This window comes from Carassius carassius, chromosome 4, assembly GCF_963082965.1.
Source record: "Carassius carassius chromosome 4, fCarCar2.1, whole genome shotgun sequence".
NCBI lineage: Eukaryota > Metazoa > Chordata > Actinopteri > Cypriniformes > Cyprinidae > Carassius > Carassius carassius.
In genome coordinates, this window is record NC_081758.1 from 25,688,433 (window position 1) to 25,714,739 (window position 26,307).

The window sequence follows — 26,307 nt, forward strand, 5'->3', positions numbered from 1 at the left end:
CTACAAAGGCAGCTGAGAGGTGAAAAAAATCTGTGTGTGGGTGTGATTGAACTAATTATAAATTGTATTTGTTTGATAAGTTGCCCTGAAGAGGAGGATGAAACTACAAGTGAGTCAGAAGAAGAAAGGAGAGTCACAGAGGCAAAGGTTCAAAAGATCCACAGGCTAAAAGGTACAACCAACCAGTGGCTGAACCCAAGGATAATAGTTTATAATAGCTGAAATGTATATTCAATTTTTAATAACTGAAGATATATATCCATTTGCATCCCTGTCCATCTATCATCTCAAATTGTTCTGTGGTGCAGGCCATTACTGTGGATTTGCAAGAAAATTACATTCTGATAAGTGATTGGCTGATGGCACCTCAAGAGTGCACACATTCCCTAACTATTTTTAGAGAGCTCTTATAGTAGTATGAAATGGACTTGTCAATGTATGTGCCAACAGTATAATCTGTAACTGGTAAAACATCTAATAACATAATCACATACATCAGATTTGTATGTGGCTTTTATTTCATCAGCATACACAGTTTATTTTGAATAGTGGTCAATGAGAGGTAGGGTTTCTTAAAGGGTTAGTTCACCCAAAAATGATAATTAGGCTGTGTTTTACTCATCCTAGGTGTATATGACTTTCTCATTTTAGACTAATCCATTTCGGAGTTATATTAAACATTGTTTGAACTGAAGCAATGTAGGGCTGTCAAAATTGCTAAAAAATGACGTTAGAATATTCCCTCCAAAAAAACACGAATATTCGAACTATTCGAACATCTGGTTGCGCATGTTGCCAATGACTCGCATTACGTCAATAACAGGACAAAATAAAACAAAGAGACATAACTACTTGTATAGGTAGTCTATTTAAGTTTAAACATATGTGACAACGTATTACCTACACAAAAACAAGGAAATTAACTAATGGCCAAGACTGCAGACATCACGCTCTCTCACCCTCACGTTCTATGCGCATAACGGTTTAAATGAACAAACAAATTTTAAGTGCTGATCAAGAGTTTTGTGCAAGCAATTTAAGGTCGCGACTGTTGTCCCAAATATAGCAGGCTTCATTCAGTGATTGAAACAAATATTATTAATATTAATTGAAGTTTTACAGCATATAGAACTGACATTGAATGCTCCGAGCGAGCTGTGCTGTGGTAAACATGGAACTTTTCCTTGACATGAAACGATAAATAATCAAACCTCGGTTCCATTGCTTGACAGAACTCCCCGAAGCCTGCCCCATCCGCGATGCTGATCGGTCTCATGTCCTTACAAATGAACAAAATTATTTTATCCGTTATGGCCTCTTGTCGTGATGCAGACAAAGAGCTTGTGGCGGCCGATGCAAAGTAACGTTTAGTAAATGTCAAGACCTGACTGTTTAACTGGAGTTCCACACATTATGCCATGCTCATTTGGGTGCGCATTTTTGAGATGTGACCTCATGTTGCTAGTGGTCGAATGGTATGCTAACTGTATCTTAAATAGCTTGCATACAACTTTATCTCGCGGGTCAACAATTTTACCTCACTTTTTCTGCTGCGGTCGAGTTGGGCTCTGCACTTGCTGGCATCTTCCATGAAGACGCGTCAACTTTCAGCAGTGATGCTGTGCCGGACAGTGCGACTCCTGTGACCTGTCCCTGAACCCGCCTCAGGCGCGCTAGCGCGCCCACTGCAAAGCAGGCAACCACGCCTCTACTACCACGGGCCTTTTTTTCCACATTTTTTTTAATTCGAATATTAATTTTCACTTTTGAAATTCGTTTTTTAAAAACTATTCGAATACATATTCAAATTTAGAATATTCGTTGACGGCCCTAAAGCAATGCAACACCTGCAGACTGCAATGACAGAGCTTGAAAAAGACCATTATTAATATAACTCAGACTCGATTTGTCTGAAAGAATTTAAGTGAAAAATTTAAGTGAATACATGACCACCTACTTCCTTCTTTCACAGAGTCTTTGTGTGGCCACGATCACCTCATCTGTGCAAATCTGGAGGAGAAGCTACACATCTATCATATCATGGCAGGAGAATGTGAGACAGGACCAGAGCCCAGACTGCTGGTACGGCCCAGCACTGAAGACATCCCTCAGGCTGGAGTACTGCTCAGCGCTGCTCTTATAGAGGGTGAGAGTCCAACGAGGGAAGCATATCCATATATACATTACCGTTCAAAACAGTGCAGTTAGTTTTTTTTATTCATCAAGGATTCATTAAACTGGGCAAATGTGACCGTAAAGGCCATCAAAAGGAATTAATAACATTTGAAATATATTAACCCAGAAAACAGTTAATTTAAATTGTAAAAATAGATCACTATTAGTTTACTGTTAGTTTACTTTATAAACCACAATACACATAACGGCATGCACAGTAGTTTTTACTTTTATTAATATCCTTCTGTCTCTCTCTTTCCTTATTAGTGGAGAACCTGAAAGCAGCTCTCTCCTCTCACTGTGCTTCAACTGCTGCCATCCTTTCTTGTCCCGAAGAACAGACCCAACCCGAGCCTTGCTCACCCTCCTCCCCTCTGTCCCTTGAGCACCAGAGCCCACTGATGGACACCCTCCAGAGAGAGGATGGAGACTGGAGAGGAGAGGAATGTTTGGAAACACAGGCCTTTAATCACAGCTCAGACGCTGATCACAATATTCACCTAAAGGTAAATGTTCTCATAACACTTAAACGGACATTATTTGCACACAAGATTACCACTAGAAGATGAATTGTGGAAGTATAATGTCACAGCATGATTACTAATAGAAATATACTAATATGGGTAAGAAATAGTCAATATTTGCCATTATTAGTGATTTAAATGGCAGCCTTACCAAAAAGGCTGTGTTCAGCATGAGTTTACAGTCACCTTGCATGAATTATTCACATTCTTCTTCAGCAATCACATCTCATTCTTTTTGTTACTAAGTATTCATGAGCTTGAAATAAGAGGAGTCCATTTCACTGCCTCAAGGGTCCCATTTCATTAAAAATAAAAGCAAAGTATTAGGCTTTAATTTTCTTGGATCTGTTTTCTGCTGTCTATGGCGTCTTGCAGTGCACTGCACAGCACATCATGCTGATAAGGTTTTTTGTGCTGCTGACATGAGCACAGGTCATGAAAAGAGATGATCAATATTTAAAAGGTATTTACATTTTATTGTTACGAAACCTCTTGGTAACATATGGTAAACCTCATTCCCTAATGGAGGAAACTGAGATGTTGTGTTGAATTTCTAAGACAACGGGGTCGCTCTTGGGAGCCCAGACACCTCTGACATCATTGAGAAAAAGCCAGTGAAATTGGCAAGCAAAATCTGCATAGCTGGCTACACCTCAGACATCCATATATAAATAGGCCAGCATAGCATTTGCTCACTCATTCTGTTCTGAGGAGTTGAGAAACGTCTCAACCCACTCAGAGGCAGTTTAGAGTTGTGGCATAAGGGACACAAGTGTCTCAATTCAGATGCTGAACTGCGCCACAAGGGCCTGGGGCATAGATATTGACAAGACCGGCATGTCACAACCAAATGCACTATCCTCATAACCTTACAACATCCAAGACTTATGATCTTACTACCCAACATTGTAGAGAGCCAACATTAAGGAGGAGGTCACCTCAGCCTGAGCTTATTAGAAAAAGAGTAATAAGTAATGGCTGAAAGTCCTGGTAGGTAATGTTGGGAAAGTGTCTGTTTTCCTAGAAGGGAAAAAGACACTTCGGAGATCACATACTACCTGAAGGGGAGGCAACATAAACTGACCTGACTGACCTATGGACTTACTGAAGGAAGGACCACACAGGGAAGATTCTGTTGTGGGCTCCACATAAGGGGAGAAATACCAAGCACAGAACTCATTGACAAACTGAACGTCTGTCTAGGGGAAACACTAAACCCTAACGGACAAGTCGGTGAAGTAAAACACATATGGGCCCATATAGGCGAGCAACTACGTGTGGAGCACTACATGTGGAGAGTTCGTTTGAGGGATGCCTTTTCATAATGGATTATAACAGTGAGTTCCTCTGTCAAACTCAGCTACGTGAAACAACAGCATTCTTGCCTCGCATTGAGGTTAACAGAATGCCACTGAACTTCGGCAGAAGCCTGGTGAACTGTATCTCATAGCCGAGACGAAAAGTTCTGAGAAGCCAGCAGGAAAGGTTGAGGAGGCTTAACCAAGCTTCCAGACACCTCGCCAATGGTCTCAAAGGAATAAAGTTTGTTGTACCTAGTGCAGGGTTCCTGCAGTTCAGTGGAGCAAAAGGCACTAGGAAGAGGTAAAACACCCTTTCGAAGTGCCCAGTGCCTTGTCCGCAAGGTTTGTCAAACGAGTCATTGATGAATGAGAGAACAGGGGTTCATCAACATGTGTCATGCTGGCTTGATGACAAACCTGTTGGATCAGAAAATGACAAGGTGTCTCAGCATCTGGCCATCACAGATGGGAAGACCAGATTGTCTAGATGTGTGATTGTGACCCAGGGAAGAGAGAATGTGTTTAATAGCCTCCATCTGCTTCTTAATGGGTTACTCCACCCCAAAATGAAAATTTTGTCATTCATCACTTACCCCCATGTCGTTCCAAATCCATAAAAGCTTAATTCGTCTTCAGAACACTATTTAAGATGCTTTTGGATGAAAACGTTTAGGCTTGTGACTATCCCATAGACTACCAAGTACCGTATTTTCCACACTATAAGGCGCTCTTAAAAGCCTTTAATTTTCTCAAAAAAGGACAGTGCGCCTTATAATCTGTAGCGCCTTATATGTGGATCAAGGCGCTCTGTCAAAATGTTGACATTCCCTTTAGCACAGCTCCATCTAGTGGATGCATAACGCAAACCCAGTCAAACGTTTGACTGCAGTATCTTCTATTCTATGCGCTTTATAATCCAGTGCGCACTATATATGAAAACAGTTCTAAAATAGGCCATTCATTGAAGGTGCGCCTTCTAATCCAGTGCGCCTTATAGTGCGGAAAATACGGTAAATTAAACTGTCATGGTCCAGAAAAGTATGAAAAGCATCGTCAGAATATTCTATCTGCCATGAGTGTTTCAACCGTAAAGGTATGAAGTGACAACAATACTTTTTGTAAAGTTAAGAAAACAAAAATAACGACTGAATTCAACAATTAATTTGTCAACAATCTCCTCTGTGTCTCTCAATATCACTCAAACTGCCTACGTTCTTCTGTGTCAGCCGATCCACAAGGATGCTGTTTTCTTTCAAATCAATGCATAAATACACGTAGAAACGGTGTACACGTAGAATACACATAGAAACATCATTGTGGCGCGGCTGAAACAGAAGAGCATTGGAAGTTTGAGTGATGTTGAGAGACACAAAGGAGACTGTTGACAAAGGAATTGTTGAATTAAGTTGTTATTTTTGTTTTCTTTGTGTACAAAAAGTATTCTCATCACTTCATAACACTACGGATGAAACACTGATGACAGTGCTAGTGCTATTCTGATGATGCTTTTCATACTTTTCTGGACCTTGACATTGTAACTTACTTGGCAGTCTATGGGACAGTCAAAAGCCTCCCGGTTTTCATCCAAAATATCTTAAACTGTATTCTGAAGTCAAACAAAGCTTTTACAGGTTTGGAACAACATGGGGGTAAGTGATTGAGAAAATTTTAATTTTGGGGTGGAGTTTCCCTTTAACTGTGGATAACGTCTGTGCAAATTCTTCAACAGTGTTGCTGAAGAGACCAATCCATGAAATGAGTAGGGCGGTAACAGCCATGTCTACTGCCACCGGTGGTAGTGCATGTGACAACACGCACTCTATAACAAGCATAATGCTAAGTTTTGTATACAAGTGTAAAATCAGTAATAGTTGCAAATTGTTTTATTTAGACCAGGGATCAGCAACCTTTTCGGCATGACGTGCCATTTTTTATTTTTATGGTTAACCACTGTGCCAACACAGCCCCCCCCACACACACCCCGATATAATTCTGTATTTAAACGGTACATACACAATTTTTTATTATACGATAAAAAAAAAACGTTTTTTTAACGTTTAATCAACGTTAATGCACTGCTTTAATTGATGAACGTGCACACACAGACACACACACACACACACAACACACACCACTCGCACACAGAGATCTGAGATCGTGCTGTGCAAAAAGTAGCATTCAGAGTGTTGTCACGCTACTTTTATTAATCGATACTGAATCGCTACATTATATTTCTCAACAACAAAGGGGCAAAATCGCTTCATTGTCTGCAGAGAGAGACAATTTACCCCCCCCCCCCCCACTTTCTTTCTCTCAAAATGGCCATATTTCAGAAAATTTTTCATCACTGGATATAGCTTTAGGTCATTTAACATTTCTATGGTAAAACGTATTATTAAAAGTTGACTAATGTTAATTGATTTGCAGCTTCATCTTACCTCACTCTCTTTAACGTTAAACTGACGCTTCGCGCTCTGCTTCTGTGAACAGTAAACCCCGCCTACTTTGATCTGATTGGCCATCTCAGTCATTTTGACATTGACGAGTGCTGTTAGACCGAGGCTTTGATCTGAAGCACCTAGTATGTGCAGTGTTTGCACGTGCATCCATGCAAGTTAATTCTCACACTTTAATAGTATTTGTAGCTCCTAACAGGCTGTGTGACTATGAGAAGTTATTACATCAAACTGTACGTCATTATACAGTTTTCCTTATTGCTTGCGTGCCAGTGATTATCCCTCTGCGTGCCACTGTTGGCACGCGTGCCGTAGGTTGCCAACCCCTGATTTAGACTATACTGTAAGTCTATGGTAATTCTCAAATTACCTCAGATGCCATACACAGTGGTTCCTTTAGTTTGGTAGGTTTGAGTGCAGGAAAATACAGCAATAAATGAAAGATGTTGACAAGAAATGTGGCAAAGATTCCTATTTCATAGAGAGAGCATGCAGATGAGGAGTTAATGTGCCCGCTTGCTTGGCGGCAGAACAGCGATCCGTTGCATCGCAACAGGTTGAGTCTCTACACAGGACAATCGAACTTGTGTCAGTACCTCATAAATAGGATGAGGCATATATATACATAAATTATACATATACATTTTAGGCCCTAATTAATATTAATTATATCAACACCACGCCACTGGCGGTAGTTGGTCCATTACCACAGCAATTGTAAAAATCTGCCACCATCACAGCCCTAGAAATGGGGGCATTGAAATTGGGGCAAAATCATCCTGCCCAGAGCCTGCGCTGTGACCTTTGTAGTCCGGAGGGCATAGTTGGTCGCTGAGCGGAGTTCATTGAAAACCTCTGGGTCGGGTCAACCCTTGTGTAGTTATTTCAACAACTTGGCCTGGTACAGTAGATCTGCAGAATGGCCATGGCATGCAGGGCAGCCTTCACCACAAGGGATAAAGAAAACATACAGGCCCTGGACAGGAGTCTTAGGTAACCATGCCAGCTAGCGGTATTTTAAAGGCAAAGATGCACCACAATTGCTGTCTCCATAATTGGTTAACCACTGCCTGTGCCATAGATCCAAAGACGAGGAGATAGAGAGGTGAATGACTGGGGCTTCTCACAGAGACGCTACATTTGGCTCAGAAAAACAGAAGGAGCGAGCAAATGCTATGCTGCTCTATTTATACTCTGATGTCTGGGGTGTGGCCAGCTATGTAAATTTTCTCTCCAATTGCCTTGGCCTTTTCTCAATGTCAGAAGTGTCTGGGCTCCCAAGAACAACCCCTAGTTTTGGAACTTCGACACAACTTCAAAGTGATCAACCGAAATGGAACAAAGGATTTTTGTTTTACAGGATGTTAAATAAATGATATTTATTTGTTTTCTACATTTATTTATTCTGGCATTTAAGCTTTAGATGACCATTTATATTAAGTTATATTTGTACTCCGTTTAGTTATAGAAGAGGCAAAATTGATCCTGTTGCATATAAGCAGCCAACAAAAACATATTTGTGTGTCCACCAGGTGGTGCTACGAACTTAATATTGATTTTGACGGGCCATAAACCTTGCCTTAAGAGGGCAGACTTGTTTTGTGTTGATTTCAACACAAAAGAGTGTATTTGTTGCAACTATCTTCCTGTTTATACTTCTACACTACAATCCAAATTGCACAAAAGTGTAGTAATATTATTGATTCACACTTATATAAAAGTAGTTTTCAATCCAACACAATGTTTATTTAACATAGGAAACTGTCCAACTCAAGTTAAGGTGAATTTAGAGGTATAACAACCATTAACAGGCCTTTTTTTTTAATCCTCTCACTTTCTGGGAAGTAATCAATCAACGAATGTCTAAATGTGTCCCCCCACATTACTCATGCATCCTTGAGTGAACACTTTGCCTTGCTAATTTATAAACCTACTTAGCTAGAAGGCTGTTTTTCTTTTAACTCAGGTCACCGCCGTCTGTTTCCTGTGCTGTCTGTTGACTTTGTAGATAATGAACCAAGTGGTATTTTAGTCGACAGATGCTGAAGTTTTTGAATCATCCCTAGCCACCTACTGAAGTAGGGATGGGACGATAACCGGTTTTATCGATAACCGTGATAAAATGTGCTGAAGGTTAGTAATATCGTTTAAAAATGAATTATCATTAAAACCGTGTTTGATTATCGCGGTTTTAATAACTCGCTATTAAATCATGTCCAGCCAGCAACAGTCTGACGCAAGCGCAACGCATAATGTTTTTTTGGGGTTTTTTTCGAGAAGGAATGGCGAAAGTCAGTGACTTTTCTATGCTTTTATATGCTTCTACACTTTTCATTGTAAGGAAGGAAATGCCACAGAATTTAATCTTTCTTTAAATTAAGTGCATAGAGTTGCTTGTTTTATTAGTTGTTTGTTGATTATTAAATATAAAACTTGCTGAAATGTTTTCAGTGTGAGCATCAACTATTTTTAAACACTTTCATCTCGTTTCAACAAAACCGTGATAATATTGATAATCGTGATAATTTTAGTCACTATAATCGTGATATTAAATTTTCATACCATCCCATCCCTATACTGAAGTAAACACAACGCTTGCAGTTTTGTAAAATGTGCTACAGGAAGCAGATGTCCGCCAAAAAATGTAAATGAAATATATTGCACTGTTGTTTCCAATGGAACAGAACATACTGCTATACTGCTCTCTTTCCAGGAAGAAGAGACATTGCTCAGAGTTAGGCTCATAGTTTTATTTTGGAGTTTTTCACTTTGTCACTCATTGTTTGTTTGTTGTCTTAATGCAGGTGAGTCAGAGTGTGCAGAGCTTGACTCAGCTGCTGTATAGTCTACAGGTGAGCTCATGTCACACAACCACATACCAACTGAAAGAGTAATTATAGTGGACAGCCCTTGTGTCAGACACACACAAACCCACAACATGACTCACTGTTAATAGCTCTGTCCAAGCCTTAAGTTTCATTGCCTAAACATGTTTGACCAACTATAAAACTCTCTTTTACAACATGCTAAGGTTTGGATATATAATAGGAAGTGTTGTAATGCAGGTGATCTGGAACATAGAAATAAGTGACACACCTGCAAAATGCTCTTAGAAGAGATTGCTCTACTTTTTGAATCACTATAAAAAAATAAACATAAAAATAAAAGATTTTTACTGTTTATTTGTGAGTAGGGAAGCATAATAGATCTGTTCAGTCGTGATGTCAATTTGAAGGCCAACCTGGAAGGCTAATTCACCACTGGTTCCCTCTGGAATATGTAATAGGTTTTTAGAATAGCTGTTTTTGATTTATGAGCAAAATAAGATTGAGACATTTTGTTATGTAGCATAATTTACACAGTTACAATTTAAATCAAATGTGAATTTGTTGCTGTAGTATGCTTTAAAAACAGTTGATAGATAATTGCTTTACAAGGACTGCAGCTACTACAACAATGTGCACTACTGTTCAAATGTTTGGGCTCAAGTTTTTATAAAAGATTAATAAAATTGATCAAAAGTGTTTTTTTATTATATATGATATATATGTTTATAGTTGTTTTCACAGTCAGCTTTCTCTGAGCATGAATCTGAACCTGAGCATAGTTGAGCCTAACCCATCTGTCACAGGACAGATCTTAGGCTAAGAGACTCGATTTGAATTATTCAGTTTTCAAAGATTATTTAGTTACTGTCTTTTACATATGCAAGACAGCATTGTAGTCTTTATGTAGCAATTTGTTAGAAATGTACATTTTTAGTAACATACATTTGAGTTAGGACTTCAATTAGTGTTATATAAAAAAACGTGAAAGTAATTCTTCAAGGTCTTCAAGAGATGTTAACCACAGACCTTATTTTACTCAAAATCGAAAACTGCTATGCTAAAAAACCCATTAGATATACCAGAGGGAACCATGAAAAATGCTAATTTTCTTCAGGCTTTTAGGGCTAAAAACAGCTTCATTTAAAATGTCACTAGAGACGGCACAAGAAAATATGCAATTTTTTGCATTGGGCTTGCGTTATATATGTATGTATACATATGTACATGTACACACACACACACACACACACACATATATCTATATCTATCTATCTATCTATCTATCTATCTATCTATATATATATATATATATATATATATATATGTATATATGTATGTATATATATATATATATATATGTATGTATGTATGTGTGTATATATATATATATATATATATATATATGTATGTATGTATGTATGTATGTATATATATATATATATATATATATATATATATATATATATATATATATATATATATATATATATATAATCTATTCCTATGATGTAAAGCTGGATTGGTGTTAGAGAAGCATTTCTTATTATTGTCAATGGTCATGGTCATTTTTTATTCAGGGTTCTTCAATAAACAGCATTTATTTGAAATATAAATATTTTATAACATTATGAATGTGTTTACCGTCACTTTGGATTAATTTAATGCAACATAGCAGAATCAAATTATTAAAATCTTACTGATCCGAATCTTTTGTGGCTGATGATGAATTGTCAGATGAATTGAAGATGAGGGTAGTTGTCTAGGTAGCTGTTTAGTCAAGACACTACACACGTGCTGGCTATAAACACAAACATTTAAACACCCTCGCTTTTTGTGAATAGGCTGCAGTCACCATCCAAGACAGTTGTTATGAAGTCCAGAGGCTCCTCCTCTTCCTGTTAGCAAGCCCCTCCCCTCACCAACACTCCCGCCCACTGCCCATCACTCGCAGCATCCAGACCCTGCAGGAGCAGGAGCGTCAGCGGGAGGTGGAGCGCCGGCGAGAGGAGCTGGCGGATGTGGCCCGTCTACGGGGCGCCCTGGTACGAGAACGGCAGCAGTGGGAACGGGAGAGCCAGGTGAGGCAGCTTCAGCAGTCAGACCTGGAGGCATCACTGGAGCAGAGGGAGGTGGTGTGCCACCTAGAGGAGCGGAGACTGCAGAGTGAGCAGCAGGAGCTCCAAGAGCAGCTGCAGGAGTACCAGCAAAGCCTGGAGAGGCTGCAAGAAGGCCAGAGAAGTGTGGAAAAGGAGAAGGAGAAGCTGGATGCTCAGCGGAGGCTGCTGGACAGTTTGAGGCAGGGCTGCCAGCAGAACCTCCCAGCTATGGTGATACCACTGGATGGACAGCAGACACAGGTGATCATCATGGGATGGGATGGAAATCTGTGGGATTCAAAGGTGGTCTGTGTTGATGTGTAAGTCACCATGAAATTAAAACTAGAATATGGAACGGAATATCGCCATGTTCATTATAAATGGTTTATCATTATATACACCAGTATAAAAAAAATAAATAAATAAATAAAAGGTTACCCACTGGCCAGACAAATTTCAATCCCTCACCTCCTGCAACCTGTCACTTACACGAAACAATCAAATCAATCTACTTGTTAAATCATGACATATCAAATACTGTTTGCTGCTCCAAGTCTCAACTTTGTTTCAATTGAGAATTCATTTAAGAATCTCAACGGGTATTTAAGAGCACTATTTAGTTATAGCACACATTTAAGCTAAGATTTTAAATACTTTGACACCTGGTCAACACCTGGAGATTTTGCTACTAAGATAAAGGTTAGGCTCATGATATACACCATGAGTGTAAATTAACTGTTTGTTGTTTGCTTTTAGGTTCTTATAGAGTTTTTGAACCTGGAAACGGTGATGGTGACTTAAGCACATTAGCAAAAAACAACAATCCAGTCATTTACAATTTTTATGTTACTTGCTAAGGAAAATTTTACGTCAGTTGTACTTTGGAACTTCTCTTATGAGTAAATGAATCTAATGGTTTAAGGTTTACTTGTTTTACCTGTGAAAAAGGTGAATGACATAAACTTGACATTTCCCATTGAATGAATATCAGAATATCAACCGTTTTTGTAGGCCGTAATGACTCGAGGTTGGACAAGAGTGTGATTTTGTATGAGTTTAGTATTTTGTTCATTTCCAAGTAAATTTGAAACAAAGATTCTTTATTGTGTACTATACTGTACCTTTAACAATGATCATTTTTTAAACACCAGCCAACCACTTCATATGAATGGATTGAATCATGCAGTGCAATCTTTGTCTCCTGGAAGCAACCTCTATGAACGCATTAGTTAAAATTGCTCATTTATCTGTAAGGAGACAAATTCTAGTTCTCTTTCTGCCCTTTAAGCCACATTTTTTAAAAGAAATGTGTTGTAATTTGTGCATTCGTATTCTGATTGGTCAGTTTATACATCACAAGACTTGGCTATCAGCCTCCCTTTGGCTCTCATACAATGATTTGAACTTGCTTAGACTACCACATATGAAAGAAGAATCTATTTAAAGATACATCTTTATGCGTTTAAGTTATACACATTAGTTCGAGATTGATTAAAAGTAGTTTTAATCAGTTTATTTCGAATCAATTGTGAGGAAACTGAGGCTGTCTTGACTCCTGTGATGGACCAAGGGTGCTTTTGTTTTGCTTTTGGGACTTTGTAGTTTTTGCCTGTTTGCTCATATGCGTGTATATGCATGTTCTTCATATCTGTTTGTGTATGTTTGAAATATTCCTAAAAGCTATAGCTGTGAGCTGTGGGTATGTCATAAAAGCCTTCGTGCACAGCGTGAGTCTGGAGACACAGCTGTCTTCTAAACACTGAAATATTTATTTCCTCCTCTGCTCTTTCCTCATCCCTCCTTTACTCTGTTGCCAAAACACCCAGATAGTGATGTCAGAGGAAAGCTCTCCCAAATCCGCTCTCATTTGACTTTGAAGATGGAACAAAACTGTCAGTTAGGAATTCAAAAAAGAGAAGCTATATATTTTCTGTTTTTCTTGATCCCTTTGCTTTTATTGTCTTGTAATTCCCTTCGGTCTCATTTTGTTCTTCTTCTTTTCTGTTCCTTACATATTTCACCTGTTTTGTACACTTTCTTTCTGTCTTTCTCAATCTTTTGTCTCCCTTCTCTCTGGATTGACAGATCATTGTAAATTTTCATCAACAATCAGAAATCATTCATTCATGCTGATTTGGTACCCAAGAGAAACGTCTCTAGGTTACGTATGTAACCCTAGTTCCTCGAGGGAACTCGAGCTGCGTCGAAGCGCTTTGGGGAACGCGTTCAGCGTACGCGACTCTGAATATCGTGTGTAATCAGTCCAATGGAAGGGCGTGACGTCACCGACGTGGTGACGTAAGCGACCAGGAAGCTATAAAAGCACGTGCCACGCAGCTGGCGTCAGATTCGAGTACCAGCAAGCGCCGGCAGGGGTGCCGGGGGTATGGCTCCGAGACGCAGCGTCTCGTTCCCTCGAGGAACTAGGGTTACATACGTAACCTAGAGACGTTCCTCTTCAGGAACTCGAGCTGCGTTGAAGCGCTTTGGGGAACGAGTCCTAACGCCGCCAGACTACCAAACCCCTGCCTGGTGTGTATCCGAAGAGCACAGCTCAGGACAGAGGACAGAAGCGCCTGGAGTGACTGGCATATCTAGGCCATAGAACCTAACAAATGTAGAGGGCGTGGACCACCCCGCAGCGTTTCAGATGTCCAGCATGGATACACCAGCTAAGAAGGCCTTAGAGGCCGCCATACCCCGAGTAGAGTGAGCCTTGGCTCCCGACAGCGGGGGACGACCAGAGGACTCATAGGTGACGTTGATAGCCTCGACTATCCAACGACTAATAGTCTGCTTGGAAGCAGGAGAACCCCTCTTGGGGGGACAGTAGCACACAAGCAATTGGTCAGTTTTTCTCCACAGGGCAGCTCTGTGGACGTATGCGTCCAGTGCTCGAACCGGACACATACAGTTAAGCTTCGTCTGGTCGGGCTCCCGAAAGGGAGGAGGACAGAAGGCCTGCAGCACTACAGGTCGTGGTGTAACAGAGGGAACCTTGGGAACATATCCCGCTCGAGGGTATATGAACGCTTTAGTCATGCCACCGAGAGGGCCTGAAGATCTCCTACTCTCCGCAGAGAGGTAATAGCCAACAGAAAAGAGGTTTAAGTGTGAGATGTCTGTCTGAGATATCTTGAATAGGTTCAAACGGGGGTTTGCACATAGCCTCTAACACCACAACCAAGTCCCACGGGGGAATACGGGACCGTACTGGAGGTCTCAGCCTCAGTGCACCGCGGAGGAAACGTGTAACTAGGGGGTGTCTTCCCAGAGACTGACCGTCGAGAAGGGTGTGGTAGGCCGCAATGGCCGCCACGTAAACCTTCAGAGTAGAGTGGGTCAACCCTGCAGAGAGCCTAGCCTGTAGAAACTCCAGAACTGTACCAACTGGGCAGTTTGCTGGGTCTAGCTGGCGGTCTCTGCACCATGAAGTGAAAAGATTCCACTTCAGGGCGTACAGTTTCCTCGTAGAGGGAGCTCTGGATTGGAGTAGGGTCTCCACAACCTCAATTGAGAGACCAGCTGCTACCAGTTGTGCCCCCGCAGGGGCCACACCCACAGCTTCCACAACTCCGGGCGAGGGTGAATTAACGTGCCCTGCGCCTGTGAGAGTAGGTCTGTCCTGATCGGTATCTCCCACGGAGAGCCGTCGAGGAGCGAGACTAGATCTGAGAACCATACTCGGCCCGGCCAGAACGGGGCTACTAATAACAGACGGACCCCGTCCCGGCGTACTCTCGCCAGAACTCCCGGAAGCAGAGCGATAGGGGGAAAAGCGTACAGACGAAGCCTCAGCCAGGTCTGTACCATAGCGTCCAGTCCCAGAGGAGCTGGATGAACTAGAGAGAACCAGAGGGGACATTGTGACGTCTCCTGAGTCGCAAAAAGGTCTACTTGAGCCCTGCCAAACACTCTCCATATCTGATCTACCACCCGTGGGTGAAGTCTCCATTCCCCGGGCCTCGGCCCCTGCCTCGACAGTATGTCTGCTCCCATATTTAACTTCCCAGGAATATATACTGCTCTTAATGAGAGGAGTTTGTTCTGGGACCACACCAGGATCTGGTGCGCCAGCTTGTACAAAGGGCGCGAACGCAGACCGCCCTGGTGGTTGATGTAAGAGACCACTGATGTGTTGTCGGTGCGCACCAACACATGGTGACCTCTCAGGTCTGGGAGGAAGTGCTTCAGTGCACGATAAACTGCTAGCATTTCTAGACAATTGATATGCCACGTTAGATGGCGATCGCTCCACAGACCACGGGCAGGGTGGCCACTCATGACCGCACCCCAGCCAGTGAGGGACGCGTCCGTCGCTAGTGTCACACGGCGACAAGGAGCTCCCAGCACCAGGCCCTGATTCAAGAACCAAGGTTTCTTCCACATGTCTAAGGCACGTGACCTTGATAGTGCGAAGCGGATTGCCCCTCGGGGAAAATCCCTTGGTCTTGAGCCACCACTGTAGGGGTCTCATGTACAGCAGGCCAAGAGGTATCACGTTGGACGCAGCTGCCATCAGACCCAACAATCTCTGAAATTGTTTGACAGTGAGTGACTGGCCTTCTCTGACTCTCTTGACTGAGATGAGGATCGACTCGATACGAGCAGGGGACAATCGTGCCTGCATCGCGGTCGAATCCCATACTACGCCTAGATAGGTGGTTCTCTGAGCCGGAGAAAGTACACACTTCTTGGCGTTCAGTCTCAAACCCAGCTCCCCCATATGTGCGAGAACGACATCTCGATGCCGAACCGCAATCTGCTCTGACTGAGCTAAAATCAACCAATCGTCGATATAATTGAGAATGCGGATGCCCTGCGTGCGCAGGGGGGCCAGAGCCGCATCTACACACTTTGTGAACGTGCGGGGTGAGAGTGCGAGGCCAAAGGGAAGTACTCGATATTGGTAGGCTTCGCCCCCGAAAGCAAACCTCAGAAACTTCCTGTGTTGAGGAAGGATGGAGATATGAAAATATGCGTCTTTGAGATCTATCGTGACAAACCAGTCCTCGGACCTGATCTGAGCTACAACATGCTTGATTGTGAGCATTCTGAACTTCAGTCTCATAACTGAACGATTTAAGACCCTCAAGTCTATAATCGGACGCAGCCCCCCATCCTTCTTTGGAACTATGAAATACCGGCTGTAAAATCCGGACTCCCTGTCCTGAGGAGGGACCACCTCGATGGCCCCCTTCTCTAATAGGGTTTTCACTTCCTGTTCCATAACCAGACCCTGCCCGGGGCCCACTATCGTGTGAACGACCCCGTTGAATATAGGCGGCACGGAGCCGAACTGAATGCGGTAGCCTTTTTCTACTATATGCAGGACCCAACGAGATACATTTGGCAGTAGTTTCCACGCTGCTAAATAATCTACTAAGGGAATCAGTCTCTCGAGACTGACCTCTGGTGTAAGAGACCCCCGCAGGGGTGGTGAGCGTCCCAGCCCCGCTACGCGCACGGGCGGAGGATACTGAGAACGATGCTCGCCCGGGGCCGCTGCGCCCTGGAGCACTGGCAGGGTTGGCAGAACGACCCCTAGAGTGCACTGAGGTGGGACGGGCACCGTGGACTGCGGTGTGTACCGTTCTACCCCAGCGGAGGCTGCCCTCTGAAACCCCGGGCCATTGGCGTCAGGGTTTCTTGGCCGAGGACTTCTTAGCTTCGATAACCGCCCTTAAATCTAATTTGGGCTTAGAAGACCTCGGCCTAGAGCGTCGCTGAGACTCTCGTTCCCGACGCGGAGGAGCACGAGAGGCGACGCTCTGTTTCTGGGCCTCGTGGTGTGAGGAGCTAGGGTGCGGCTGGGGCATCTCCTTCCCAGATGCCCCGAGGGAGCGACGAGGGAGGAACTTATGGAACGCCGCCGCCTGTTTGTGGGCCTCCTGGAACCTGTCGACGACAGAATTAACTGCGTCGCCGAACAGGCCAGTCGGCTGGATCGGGGCGTCCATGAGGCAGACCCTGTCCCGTTCTTTCATATCGGACAGGGTCAACCATAAGTGCCTCTCCGCGGCCACCATAGCTGCCATGGACCGCCCAATCGCTCGGGCGGTCTCCTTGGTGGTGCGGAGGGAGAGATCAGCGGTCCTTCTTAATTCTGAAATATCATGGGACTTGATCTCCTCTCCCTCGTCTAGCTCCTTGAGCAGGTCGGCCTGGTACGCCTGTAACACCGCCATGGTGTGCAGACACGCACCAGCCTGACCTGCAGCCGCATACCCTTTGCCCACCAAAGCCGAAGTTGTTCTTAGTGGCTTTGAGGGCAATGCCGGGGCCTTCAGAGACGATGCCGCGCCAGGGGACAGATAGCTCGCAAGCGTCTGTTCCACCCGGGGCATCGCTCTATAACCGTGCTCTCCCATCCCCACTACATTTCCATAGTAATCAGACGAGGGGATGTAGAGGCGGGCCGAGAATGGACGTTTCCACGACCTGGCGATCTCATAATGCAGGTCGGGAAAGAATGGAAGGCCCCGGCTGGGAGGTGGCTGACTCGCACGCAGGAAGCGTTCATCCAGCTTGCTTCTCTGCGGTTCGGTAGACTTTTCTGCGGGCCAATCGATACTTAATTTGGCCACCGCGCGAGTAACCACCTCCAAGAGCTCCTCATACTGTAGCGAGTGGGGTGGCGAATCCCTACCGAGCGACTCAACATCGACCTCCTCGGAGGAAGAGAGGCGGAGCGTCGATCCCTCACCCTGAGTGGAAGGAACCGCTGTGCGTGCTTCCGACTCTAGGGATTGGGTGCCGGATCTGGCAGAAGTGGAAGGAGATAGGGACTGGCCCGTCTCCATTCCCTCTACCAGATCGACTTGCGAACCCCACGAGTGCAGCCGCCGTTCTGCCTCGGCAGAAGCGGGACCAGCACCGCGGGGAACGCTGGTGAAGGCCCCCTCCTCGAAGAGGGCCCTCCGGGAACGAAGCAGCCGCACCGACATTCGCTCACAGTGCGGGCAGTCGGCCCCCTCGAGAGCCGACTCAGCGTGCTTCGAACCCAGGCAAACCACGCACAGGTTGTGTGTAGTGTGTATCCCCACCCGTTATATATCTCGGGCAGGGAGGAACACACAGCCTATAACGCGATTTGGAATCGCCATCTGAGTGCTTAACTTTCGCCTTGCTTTTTGGCATGTCTAGGAGCTCTTTTAACTGGACAGACAACAGTAAATAAGACTCACAAGACGGACAAATGACATTCACACACAGAGCGCTTGCTGAAAGACGCGAAGCTGACGCCAGCTGCGTGGCACGTGCTTTTATAGCTTCCTGGTCGCTTACGTCACCAAGTCGGTGACGTCACGCCCTTCCATTGGACTGATTACACACGATATTCAGAGTCGCGTACGCTGAACGCGTTCCCCAAAGCGCTTCGACGCAGCTCGAGTTCCTGAAGAGGAACCGTAATACTTTTCCAGGATTCTTTGAGTAGAAAGCATTTTGACATAAAAATGTTTTTCTAACATTTTTTAGTGTCATGTTTGATTGATTTAATGTATCCTTGCTGAATGAAAGTATTATTTTCTTAAAAAAAAAATCTAAATGAAGTAATAAGCATCCCTATTTCTTCAGTTTAATCTTATTGTTTATTTCACATTCATATTTCTCTCTTTCTCTCTTCTTGTCTTTGAGGTGAACAGTATTTTGGATTATTGGATTAAATTCAGTTACCAGTCCTCCCAAACATGCCTTTACAAATAAATAAGACTACGGCAGAAACCCAAACTCAGTGGAATTTTTAAGGTTCAAAGCCAGTGTTGTTTTATCAGGCAGAGTCAAATCAGGTGTGGCAGCCACTAAGGAAGAAAGCATTTCTTTCCTTCGACCTCTTGTACACAGGGAGGATTCCGTTGCGGTCAAACGTCTGTTGTTCACACAAAGCTAAGCCTCTGATTCACTACCTGGGATAATGAGAGCAATTCATGGCCCATCAGTCTTAGGCCGTGTGAGGCAGTCTTAGCTTCAGCCTCTTTACTGTGTGCTAGTAAACAAGCTAAAGATTAATGATAATTGAAAAGCCCCTACCAAGGCAACATAATTAAAAACAGCTCTTTTGTGCTTCATTCTGCAGGTCAGGGAAGTGATGTTTCATTTGTTCGTGTAGTTTGATCAGAATGATAAGAAAGTGGACAGGTGCAAGGGCGAGATGTAGGGTGTGGTGTCCATCTGATGGTTCACTGCTCAGGAGTGTCTCCACTAGATACAAAAACACTTAGCATTTAGACATGAACACAGCAACAATCTGACAGCTAAAATCCTTTTCCAAAGGCTCTTATTGTTTTCGCCATTGCATGAATTCCCCCTCAGAATGGCGTTCATGAAATCATGACTTTAAATGGCTTGAGAGTGTGTATCCACCATCTAAGCTGTAACCTTTCTGAAAGTGTATTTCTGTGTCTGCCTTTAAGAGTCTCCCTCACACATTGAACCGCATAAAATAAAGCCACCTCATGCCCAGGTTTTATTCATTGTATTCATGCAGCCAGCTTAATGAATGAGGAGAAGCGCAGGACGAGAGGTGAAGAGGTGGATATGATGTCTGATGGGAAAACAGCATCATACTGTAGGCTCTGCTGTCAGTTTTCTAAGGTGAATCAGATGTTTCTAAATTTGATAAAATGAAGTACACACAAAATAAAACTTTGAGGAAACAAAAAGGCCTCTGAATTACCAAATTATGTCACGTGGAGGTTATTAAAGATATACAGTTGGTGCTAATAGAGGTAAGATGGAAATTAAAACTTAATTTAATATCATGGCTGACTAAAATGGCAGAGAGCATTTTATTTTTACATTTTATGTTACCTGGTTTTATTATAATTAAATCTGAGATACATTAAAAAAAAGGCAATTTTCTATACTTTTGCAGTTTTTTCCCCAGCACGTTCTCTTTGTTGATTTTTATTTGTTATTGTTTTCAAACTAACTCACAGGATTAAACATCTTATGTAAGTTCACTACTTCTATATGTTCGATATCAAAAAGTGGGGTAAAGTTGTGTGTCATTTATACATAATCGGAAGCTGCAAAGCTGCACAGAAAACCCTTTCTTCCATCTGGGCATTACTTTTAATATATAATTTGAATGAGGTGCAACTGTATGTACCATGATTGCATTGTTTATAGATAAATTGTATTTGTGTACATTGTAGCTATATTTGAGTAATGCGCATATCTGTCTTTCAGGACGCTGGTCACCATCGCCTGGGTGGTCAGGATGAGCATGGATCCATTTTTGTGAACGAGGCAGCGTTTATGTCTCCCTCTCTGAACAACAGGCACATCCATCTTCAACATCATCAGACTGTTCACCTTCACTCAGGATCTATAGGATACTCAGATTCTCCCAATGCTCAGAACAGTCTCAATTCACTCCTGGCCCGATCCAACCACAGACAGAGCTCTCCTGGATTATCTGATGGTCCTGTGGGGCATCAGAGCTGGACTGGAGGAACAATGTCCTTGAACCCTCGGAGAAGTCTAACTGATATCCCAAACAATGGTAATGTTTTTACTGCAACCTATAATTACTGTGTTGACAGTAAACGTGGGCAGAGTGAGGAGTCATTTGTCACAGTGTGAGTAGGTTTTTGTTTTGTTTTTTTGTTTTCATTTTTGTTGTATATTCCCCTCCTCTAAAAATATGCATTTATTTGATCAAAAAGTAAAAAAAAAAAAATCTTAATATTGTGAAATATCATTACAATTTAAAATAACTGTTTCCGATTTGCATATATTTTAAAAAGTAATTTATTCATGTGATGGCAAAGCTGAAATTTCAACACCATTATCACATGACCCTTTAGAAATCATTCTAATATGCTGATTTGCTGCTCAAGAAATATTTATCATTATTATCAGTGTTGAAAACAGTTGTGCTTCTTAATATTTTTGCATAACCATAGTATATTTTCAGTTATATTTTCAAAATATACTATGACTCAAACCAAAGGGTAAGAATATAAACTGATGAAGCCTCACGTTACATAACACTTGAGTTTATAAACAAGACAAAAATAATTTAATGAGCCTGTTGAAATACCAGTTGTGACATTAATAGGCAACTGTAAACAATCTAAAGTTAACTGCACCAGGCACAAACTGCTCCCATTATAATCAACAAAGCTCTTCATGCAAGAAGTGTCCAAAGTGCAACACACTTTGGAGTATGTGCTATAGTTTTCTGATTTAAAATCATGTCTCAGATATTCCGCGATATAAAAGGTATTGGAGAATCTCTAATTATTGGAACATTTCTAGTCAAGCCGGACTATTATATATATATATATATATATATATATATATATATATATATATATATATATATATATATATATATATATATATATATATATATATATATATATATATATATATATATATATATATATATATATATATATATATATATATATATATCAGCCCTTCAGCCCTTAACTTTGCCATAGAAACAAAAGAAACATTTGATTTCATCGCATCAACTTGCAAAATGTTACTAAATCTTGTGTTGCAGCAGTGAAGGTCGATTTGCTCTCTTTGTTGTTAATCTGTGTTTAATAACAAAGATTCATCCTCACTCTATCACACACAGATACATATCTGTCTCAGCGATCGATTACACCTCTGTCTATTGACTGTCGAGGTGACAGTGGCGTGTGAATCAAAGGCCTCCAGCTACGAGAGACTGATTGGAACATTGATCTTAAAAATCTTTACCAAACTCATTACAGAGTGGCCTGTCATCTTACGAGGGAGGGGAGGAGAGGGACAGAGACTTATTCATCTGTTTTTTACACATGAGCTGTCTCACATTATGAATTGTTTCCCTCACACATACATATAAACACACACACATACACTTTATCTCTGTAATATCTGATGATACTTGTTGAACACTGAAATGAAATGCAGGTTTTTACAGGTGGATATTAGTACAGTAAATAGCACATCTTGTTATTTACCAAGCCTAACCCTAACACGCAAAAAGTGACCGCAAATACATTAAGAATGTTATAAAAATGTGTATTTCAAATAAATGTTGTTATTTAAATAAATAATAAACACAATACTTGTCCAGAAAAAAAGAGACCGAAGCAGCAGTTGTGAGTGGAGTGGCCAAACACATTAAACTGAAAAAAAAATTCATATGTTTTAGTCAATTTTGACAGCACTAAATTAAATCAATTTTTGTGTCCACAGTGGGTCATGATTCACTCAACAAACTGAAAGATCTCTCCTTACAGTCTGCTGTACCTTCAAACTGAAAATATTTTAATCTAAGTGCATAAATACAAGCACTGTTTTGTTTAACGATTTAGTCAGAGGTCAAGGGTCACTGTTTGACCTTCACTGTTCAAACAGTGCTCTGCGAACAACATTACCTCACATACACAAACATTCAGAATGGAGATAATGAAACTGGCTCATTGCTGAGAAGCATGTAATTAAATGAGAGGGATTCATCAGTGTCTTTCACAACATCACATGAATGGAAATGACATGTGAAAGCATCTACCCCCTCTTGTGTGGAGTAGATTTTTACATGAATGTAGTCACATGAAAATGAACAAAATAGTTTGCTCAAATAAAAAATGTTGACCCATATTATTTCCTTTGGTCAAACACAAAAGGAGCTTTATATATAATGAGAATAGATACTGTCAGATGTTGTCTTTATCAGTAAATAATGACTTAAATTTCACAAAGCTAGGAGAAGACTTGGAATGTTGCACACAAGATCACTTTTGAGACTTTGTGGAGCTTTACATTGTAAAATACCATTATCATCCAAAATCCACAGTTGTATACGGTGCAAAACGTTCTGTTTTTCACCGAAGACAGAAAATGATGGATCAACATGAAGGAAATGATGAGTAATGTAATTTGGTGACTATTGATAAAGCAATGAATCATAACATCCGGTCTTGTCTTCACAGACGCGGGTCAACTCAGTCATGTCCAAGACTCTTGGTCAGCCGGAGTAACAGGGGCAGGGCTTCATCAAGCCGACGTCCTGCTCGTCAACCAGCCCTTTGTTACCATAGAGACCGAGAACAGAGAGACTGATGGGGAGGAGAATATTGTGTATCTCTGAAATGAACAAACAAGCTTTGGTTGGTGTTGAAACTAAACATTTGGACTTGGATTTTCAATTTGAGATTTGGGGCAAGATCTGATCCCACTCCTTGTTTTTGGCTTCTTTCTTTAAACGTTAATCAAACTTTTGGCCTTCTGTGACATTCTCCAGACTTCATAGCACTTACTTTGGTCCGTGTGTGAGATGGGGCTCGTCTGAGGCTGTATTTTGCTTTATAGCCTGCAGCCTGCAATGACAGAATCAGGTTAGGCAGTTTCAGCACACGTTTAGTCACAGACATACAAAAGTCCCCCACCCACACTGCTGCACAATGCATTTTTCTCCAACTGCCCATGCCAGTTCACATCAGGATGCAAAAATACTGACCCTTTCTTTCAGTAGTTGAATGATGATTTGGTTTATAAAAGCATTCAATGCTTAGTATATGAGTCAGGGTTATGTATGTGTGCGTTTTAGAGTTAGGAATTTGATTGTTACCTTTCAAATTCAATTTCTCACATTTGGAAACTGGTTTCACATGTCCATATGGAGGATAATGTGGTGTCCTGCTTTACTCTTCTGAAACAGTTCAGATTCACTGGTGCTCATGAACCATTGCCTATAATGTCACATGTGTAGTGAACGTCTAAAAAAAACTTCTCATCAGCACTGAAATTGCAAACTGGCATCCAAATATATTTCTTGATACTTTAGGTCAGTGGTTCCCAACCTTTTTTCAACTCGCGGCCCACACAACCACACACATACTGTATGTTTGCGCGGCCCACTTCAAAAAAATGAACTGACCCCGCTATTGTTGGGTTAATAACTTAGTACTCAGAAGCTAGATTGTTAACTGTATTTATTTAATGAACTAGGGCTGTGCGATATGGAAAAAAAATAAAAAACCCTATCGCGATTTCTTTGATCAATTTTGCGATTGTGACACATACCGATATGCTTTTACAGTCATAAATTCATTCAGGATTAATTTGAAACATATTTCCAAAAGAAAACCATTTAGAGCTTTATCAAAAAGTTGTAACGTCTCTAGAACAGACAGACAAGTCAAAATTATCACTATAGTAAAGATGTAAAAAATGTATAGACTTGTGGAAAAAAAAAAAAAATCCCGTGTACAGGGACCTTTTTTTTCTTTTTTGCCATGCATTGTTCTTAGAGCTCATTAATTGTAGCGGTGCCTCAGGTGTTTGCAGTGTGTATACAGTGTGTGTATGCGGTCAGCAGCGAGAGCGCATAAATATAACGTGAAAGCACATTAAAATAATGCACGAGTGCGAATCTCTCTGCTCACACTCAGATTTCCTTTGCTCTGTCACAAAACCAGACGTACTTGCTCAGACACACGCTGCTCTGCGCGGAGAGAGTGTGCGTACTTAAAACGTGTCTCCTCTCACTTAAACTACGTCCTGTGCACTAACAATTCTCTCTATGCTCATGTTAGATAATTATTTTCGCACGTTTTTATTTCTAGCCTTTTACCGCATGCAGTGTGAACGCTCTGATCCGTTAACATGGGCTCGGAAAAAAGGGCGCATCACAGACACAACCCAACCTGGAGTTAGGCATATGCCCAGTCTGTTCTGTTCATCGTGCTAGGCGCTGCAATCTGATTGGATCGGATAGCATACTACGGGAGGTCAGGGCTGCGAAAAAAAAGTGCTATAAAGCGATTTAGAAATCGCGCACGCTCAAATCGTGACTTTATGACGATTTCTTTAAATCGAACAGCCCTAGAATGGACTGGAAATGAACAGAAAATAATTGGCGGACCACAGGTTGAAAACCACTGCTTTAGGTTAATTTAAGTTTTTCTGTATTGGTCTAAAGTCTTTGTTCACACATTTTGAATGTTGTCGGTTATATTATTCATTGTTTGTGTGGGGCAACACTATAAACACTTTTTGGTCATACATAGACCATATGTTTGCAAATTGCCTAATACAAGCTTGCTGTGATTTCAGTCACACTAAAAAAAAAAAAAAAAAAAAAAATTCAAAATTCAAGACATAATTGTTATAAAAGAAACTACTAGAGACCAGTACTAGGTGTTATTATGTACTTGAGGTAAAGAGACAAGAATTCAATGTGTATTTGCTTTTTTAATGACTTATTATTCTATTGAAAAACAGATGTTTCACTGCGCATGAGAACACTTGCTATTTTTTGTCTTGTTTCTTCCAATCCATAGACCTTATTTATTGTTGATATTTTTAAGGAATCATTTTTATGTACATAGAGCATGTTTTGTATAATTGTTGTATGTAGACGGGTGTATCAGGTGTTTTATATAGTAAACGTTCATACATCAGCTTTTGTGTTTTTTGGTTTGAAACAATTTCCATCTATTTTATGATAGATTTTGATATCTAATATTTACAATGGTGTGTTTATGTACATAACTGCTAGACCACAGCTCCAACTAGATTTTTAAAATTCATTGTTGGTACATCTGTATCTATGAATGAATGCAGATCTACTTACGGCAATTTTGATTTCATGTTGACTTTAAGATCATTTAACTGGAGATTTATTGTCAGTCAAGTTCCCCTTTTCACACTGTGAAAAGCTTATTTCATGCAAATGTCGCAAATAAATTATAGAATTGTATAGGTACTGAAGACTGATTCTCAGAACTGGGCTTCTTGAGACTGAATATATCAGACTAATTGCAAATGCAAAACCTATTTAGAAATGTTCTTTCCATTTTTGCATCAAAGGCATTAAGCTGCACAAGTAATGTGAACAGAATGATTGTTTTGCCATTTCAAAACTTTAGAACCAATTGATAAAAAATCCATACAGTGCAGTTTCTCAGTAATTT

General features: G+C 41.4%; 1 protein-coding gene across 2 annotated transcripts in view; it reads left to right on the forward strand.

Annotated features, from left to right (window-relative positions):
• Positions 1–25,794, forward strand: part of LOC132139611 (rho guanine nucleotide exchange factor 28-like) — a 66,941-nt gene extending 41,147 nt beyond the window's left edge. For both annotated transcript variants that reach the window (XM_059548094.1, XM_059548092.1), the window contains 8 exons: positions 81–172; positions 1,973–2,146; positions 2,443–2,681; positions 9,261–9,308; positions 11,126–11,641; positions 20,573–20,888; positions 23,323–24,176; positions 25,282–25,794. In XM_059548094.1, the coding sequence (XP_059404077.1) occupies positions 81–172; positions 1,973–2,146; positions 2,443–2,681; positions 9,261–9,308; positions 11,126–11,641; positions 20,573–20,888; positions 23,323–23,480 (1,543 nt within the window). In that variant the 3' untranslated portion in view covers positions 23,481–24,176; positions 25,282–25,794. The remainder of the gene's footprint in view (positions 1–80; positions 173–1,972; positions 2,147–2,442; positions 2,682–9,260; positions 9,309–11,125; positions 11,642–20,572; positions 20,889–23,322; positions 24,177–25,281) is intronic.
• The last annotated feature ends 513 nt before the right edge of the window (positions 25,795–26,307 follow it).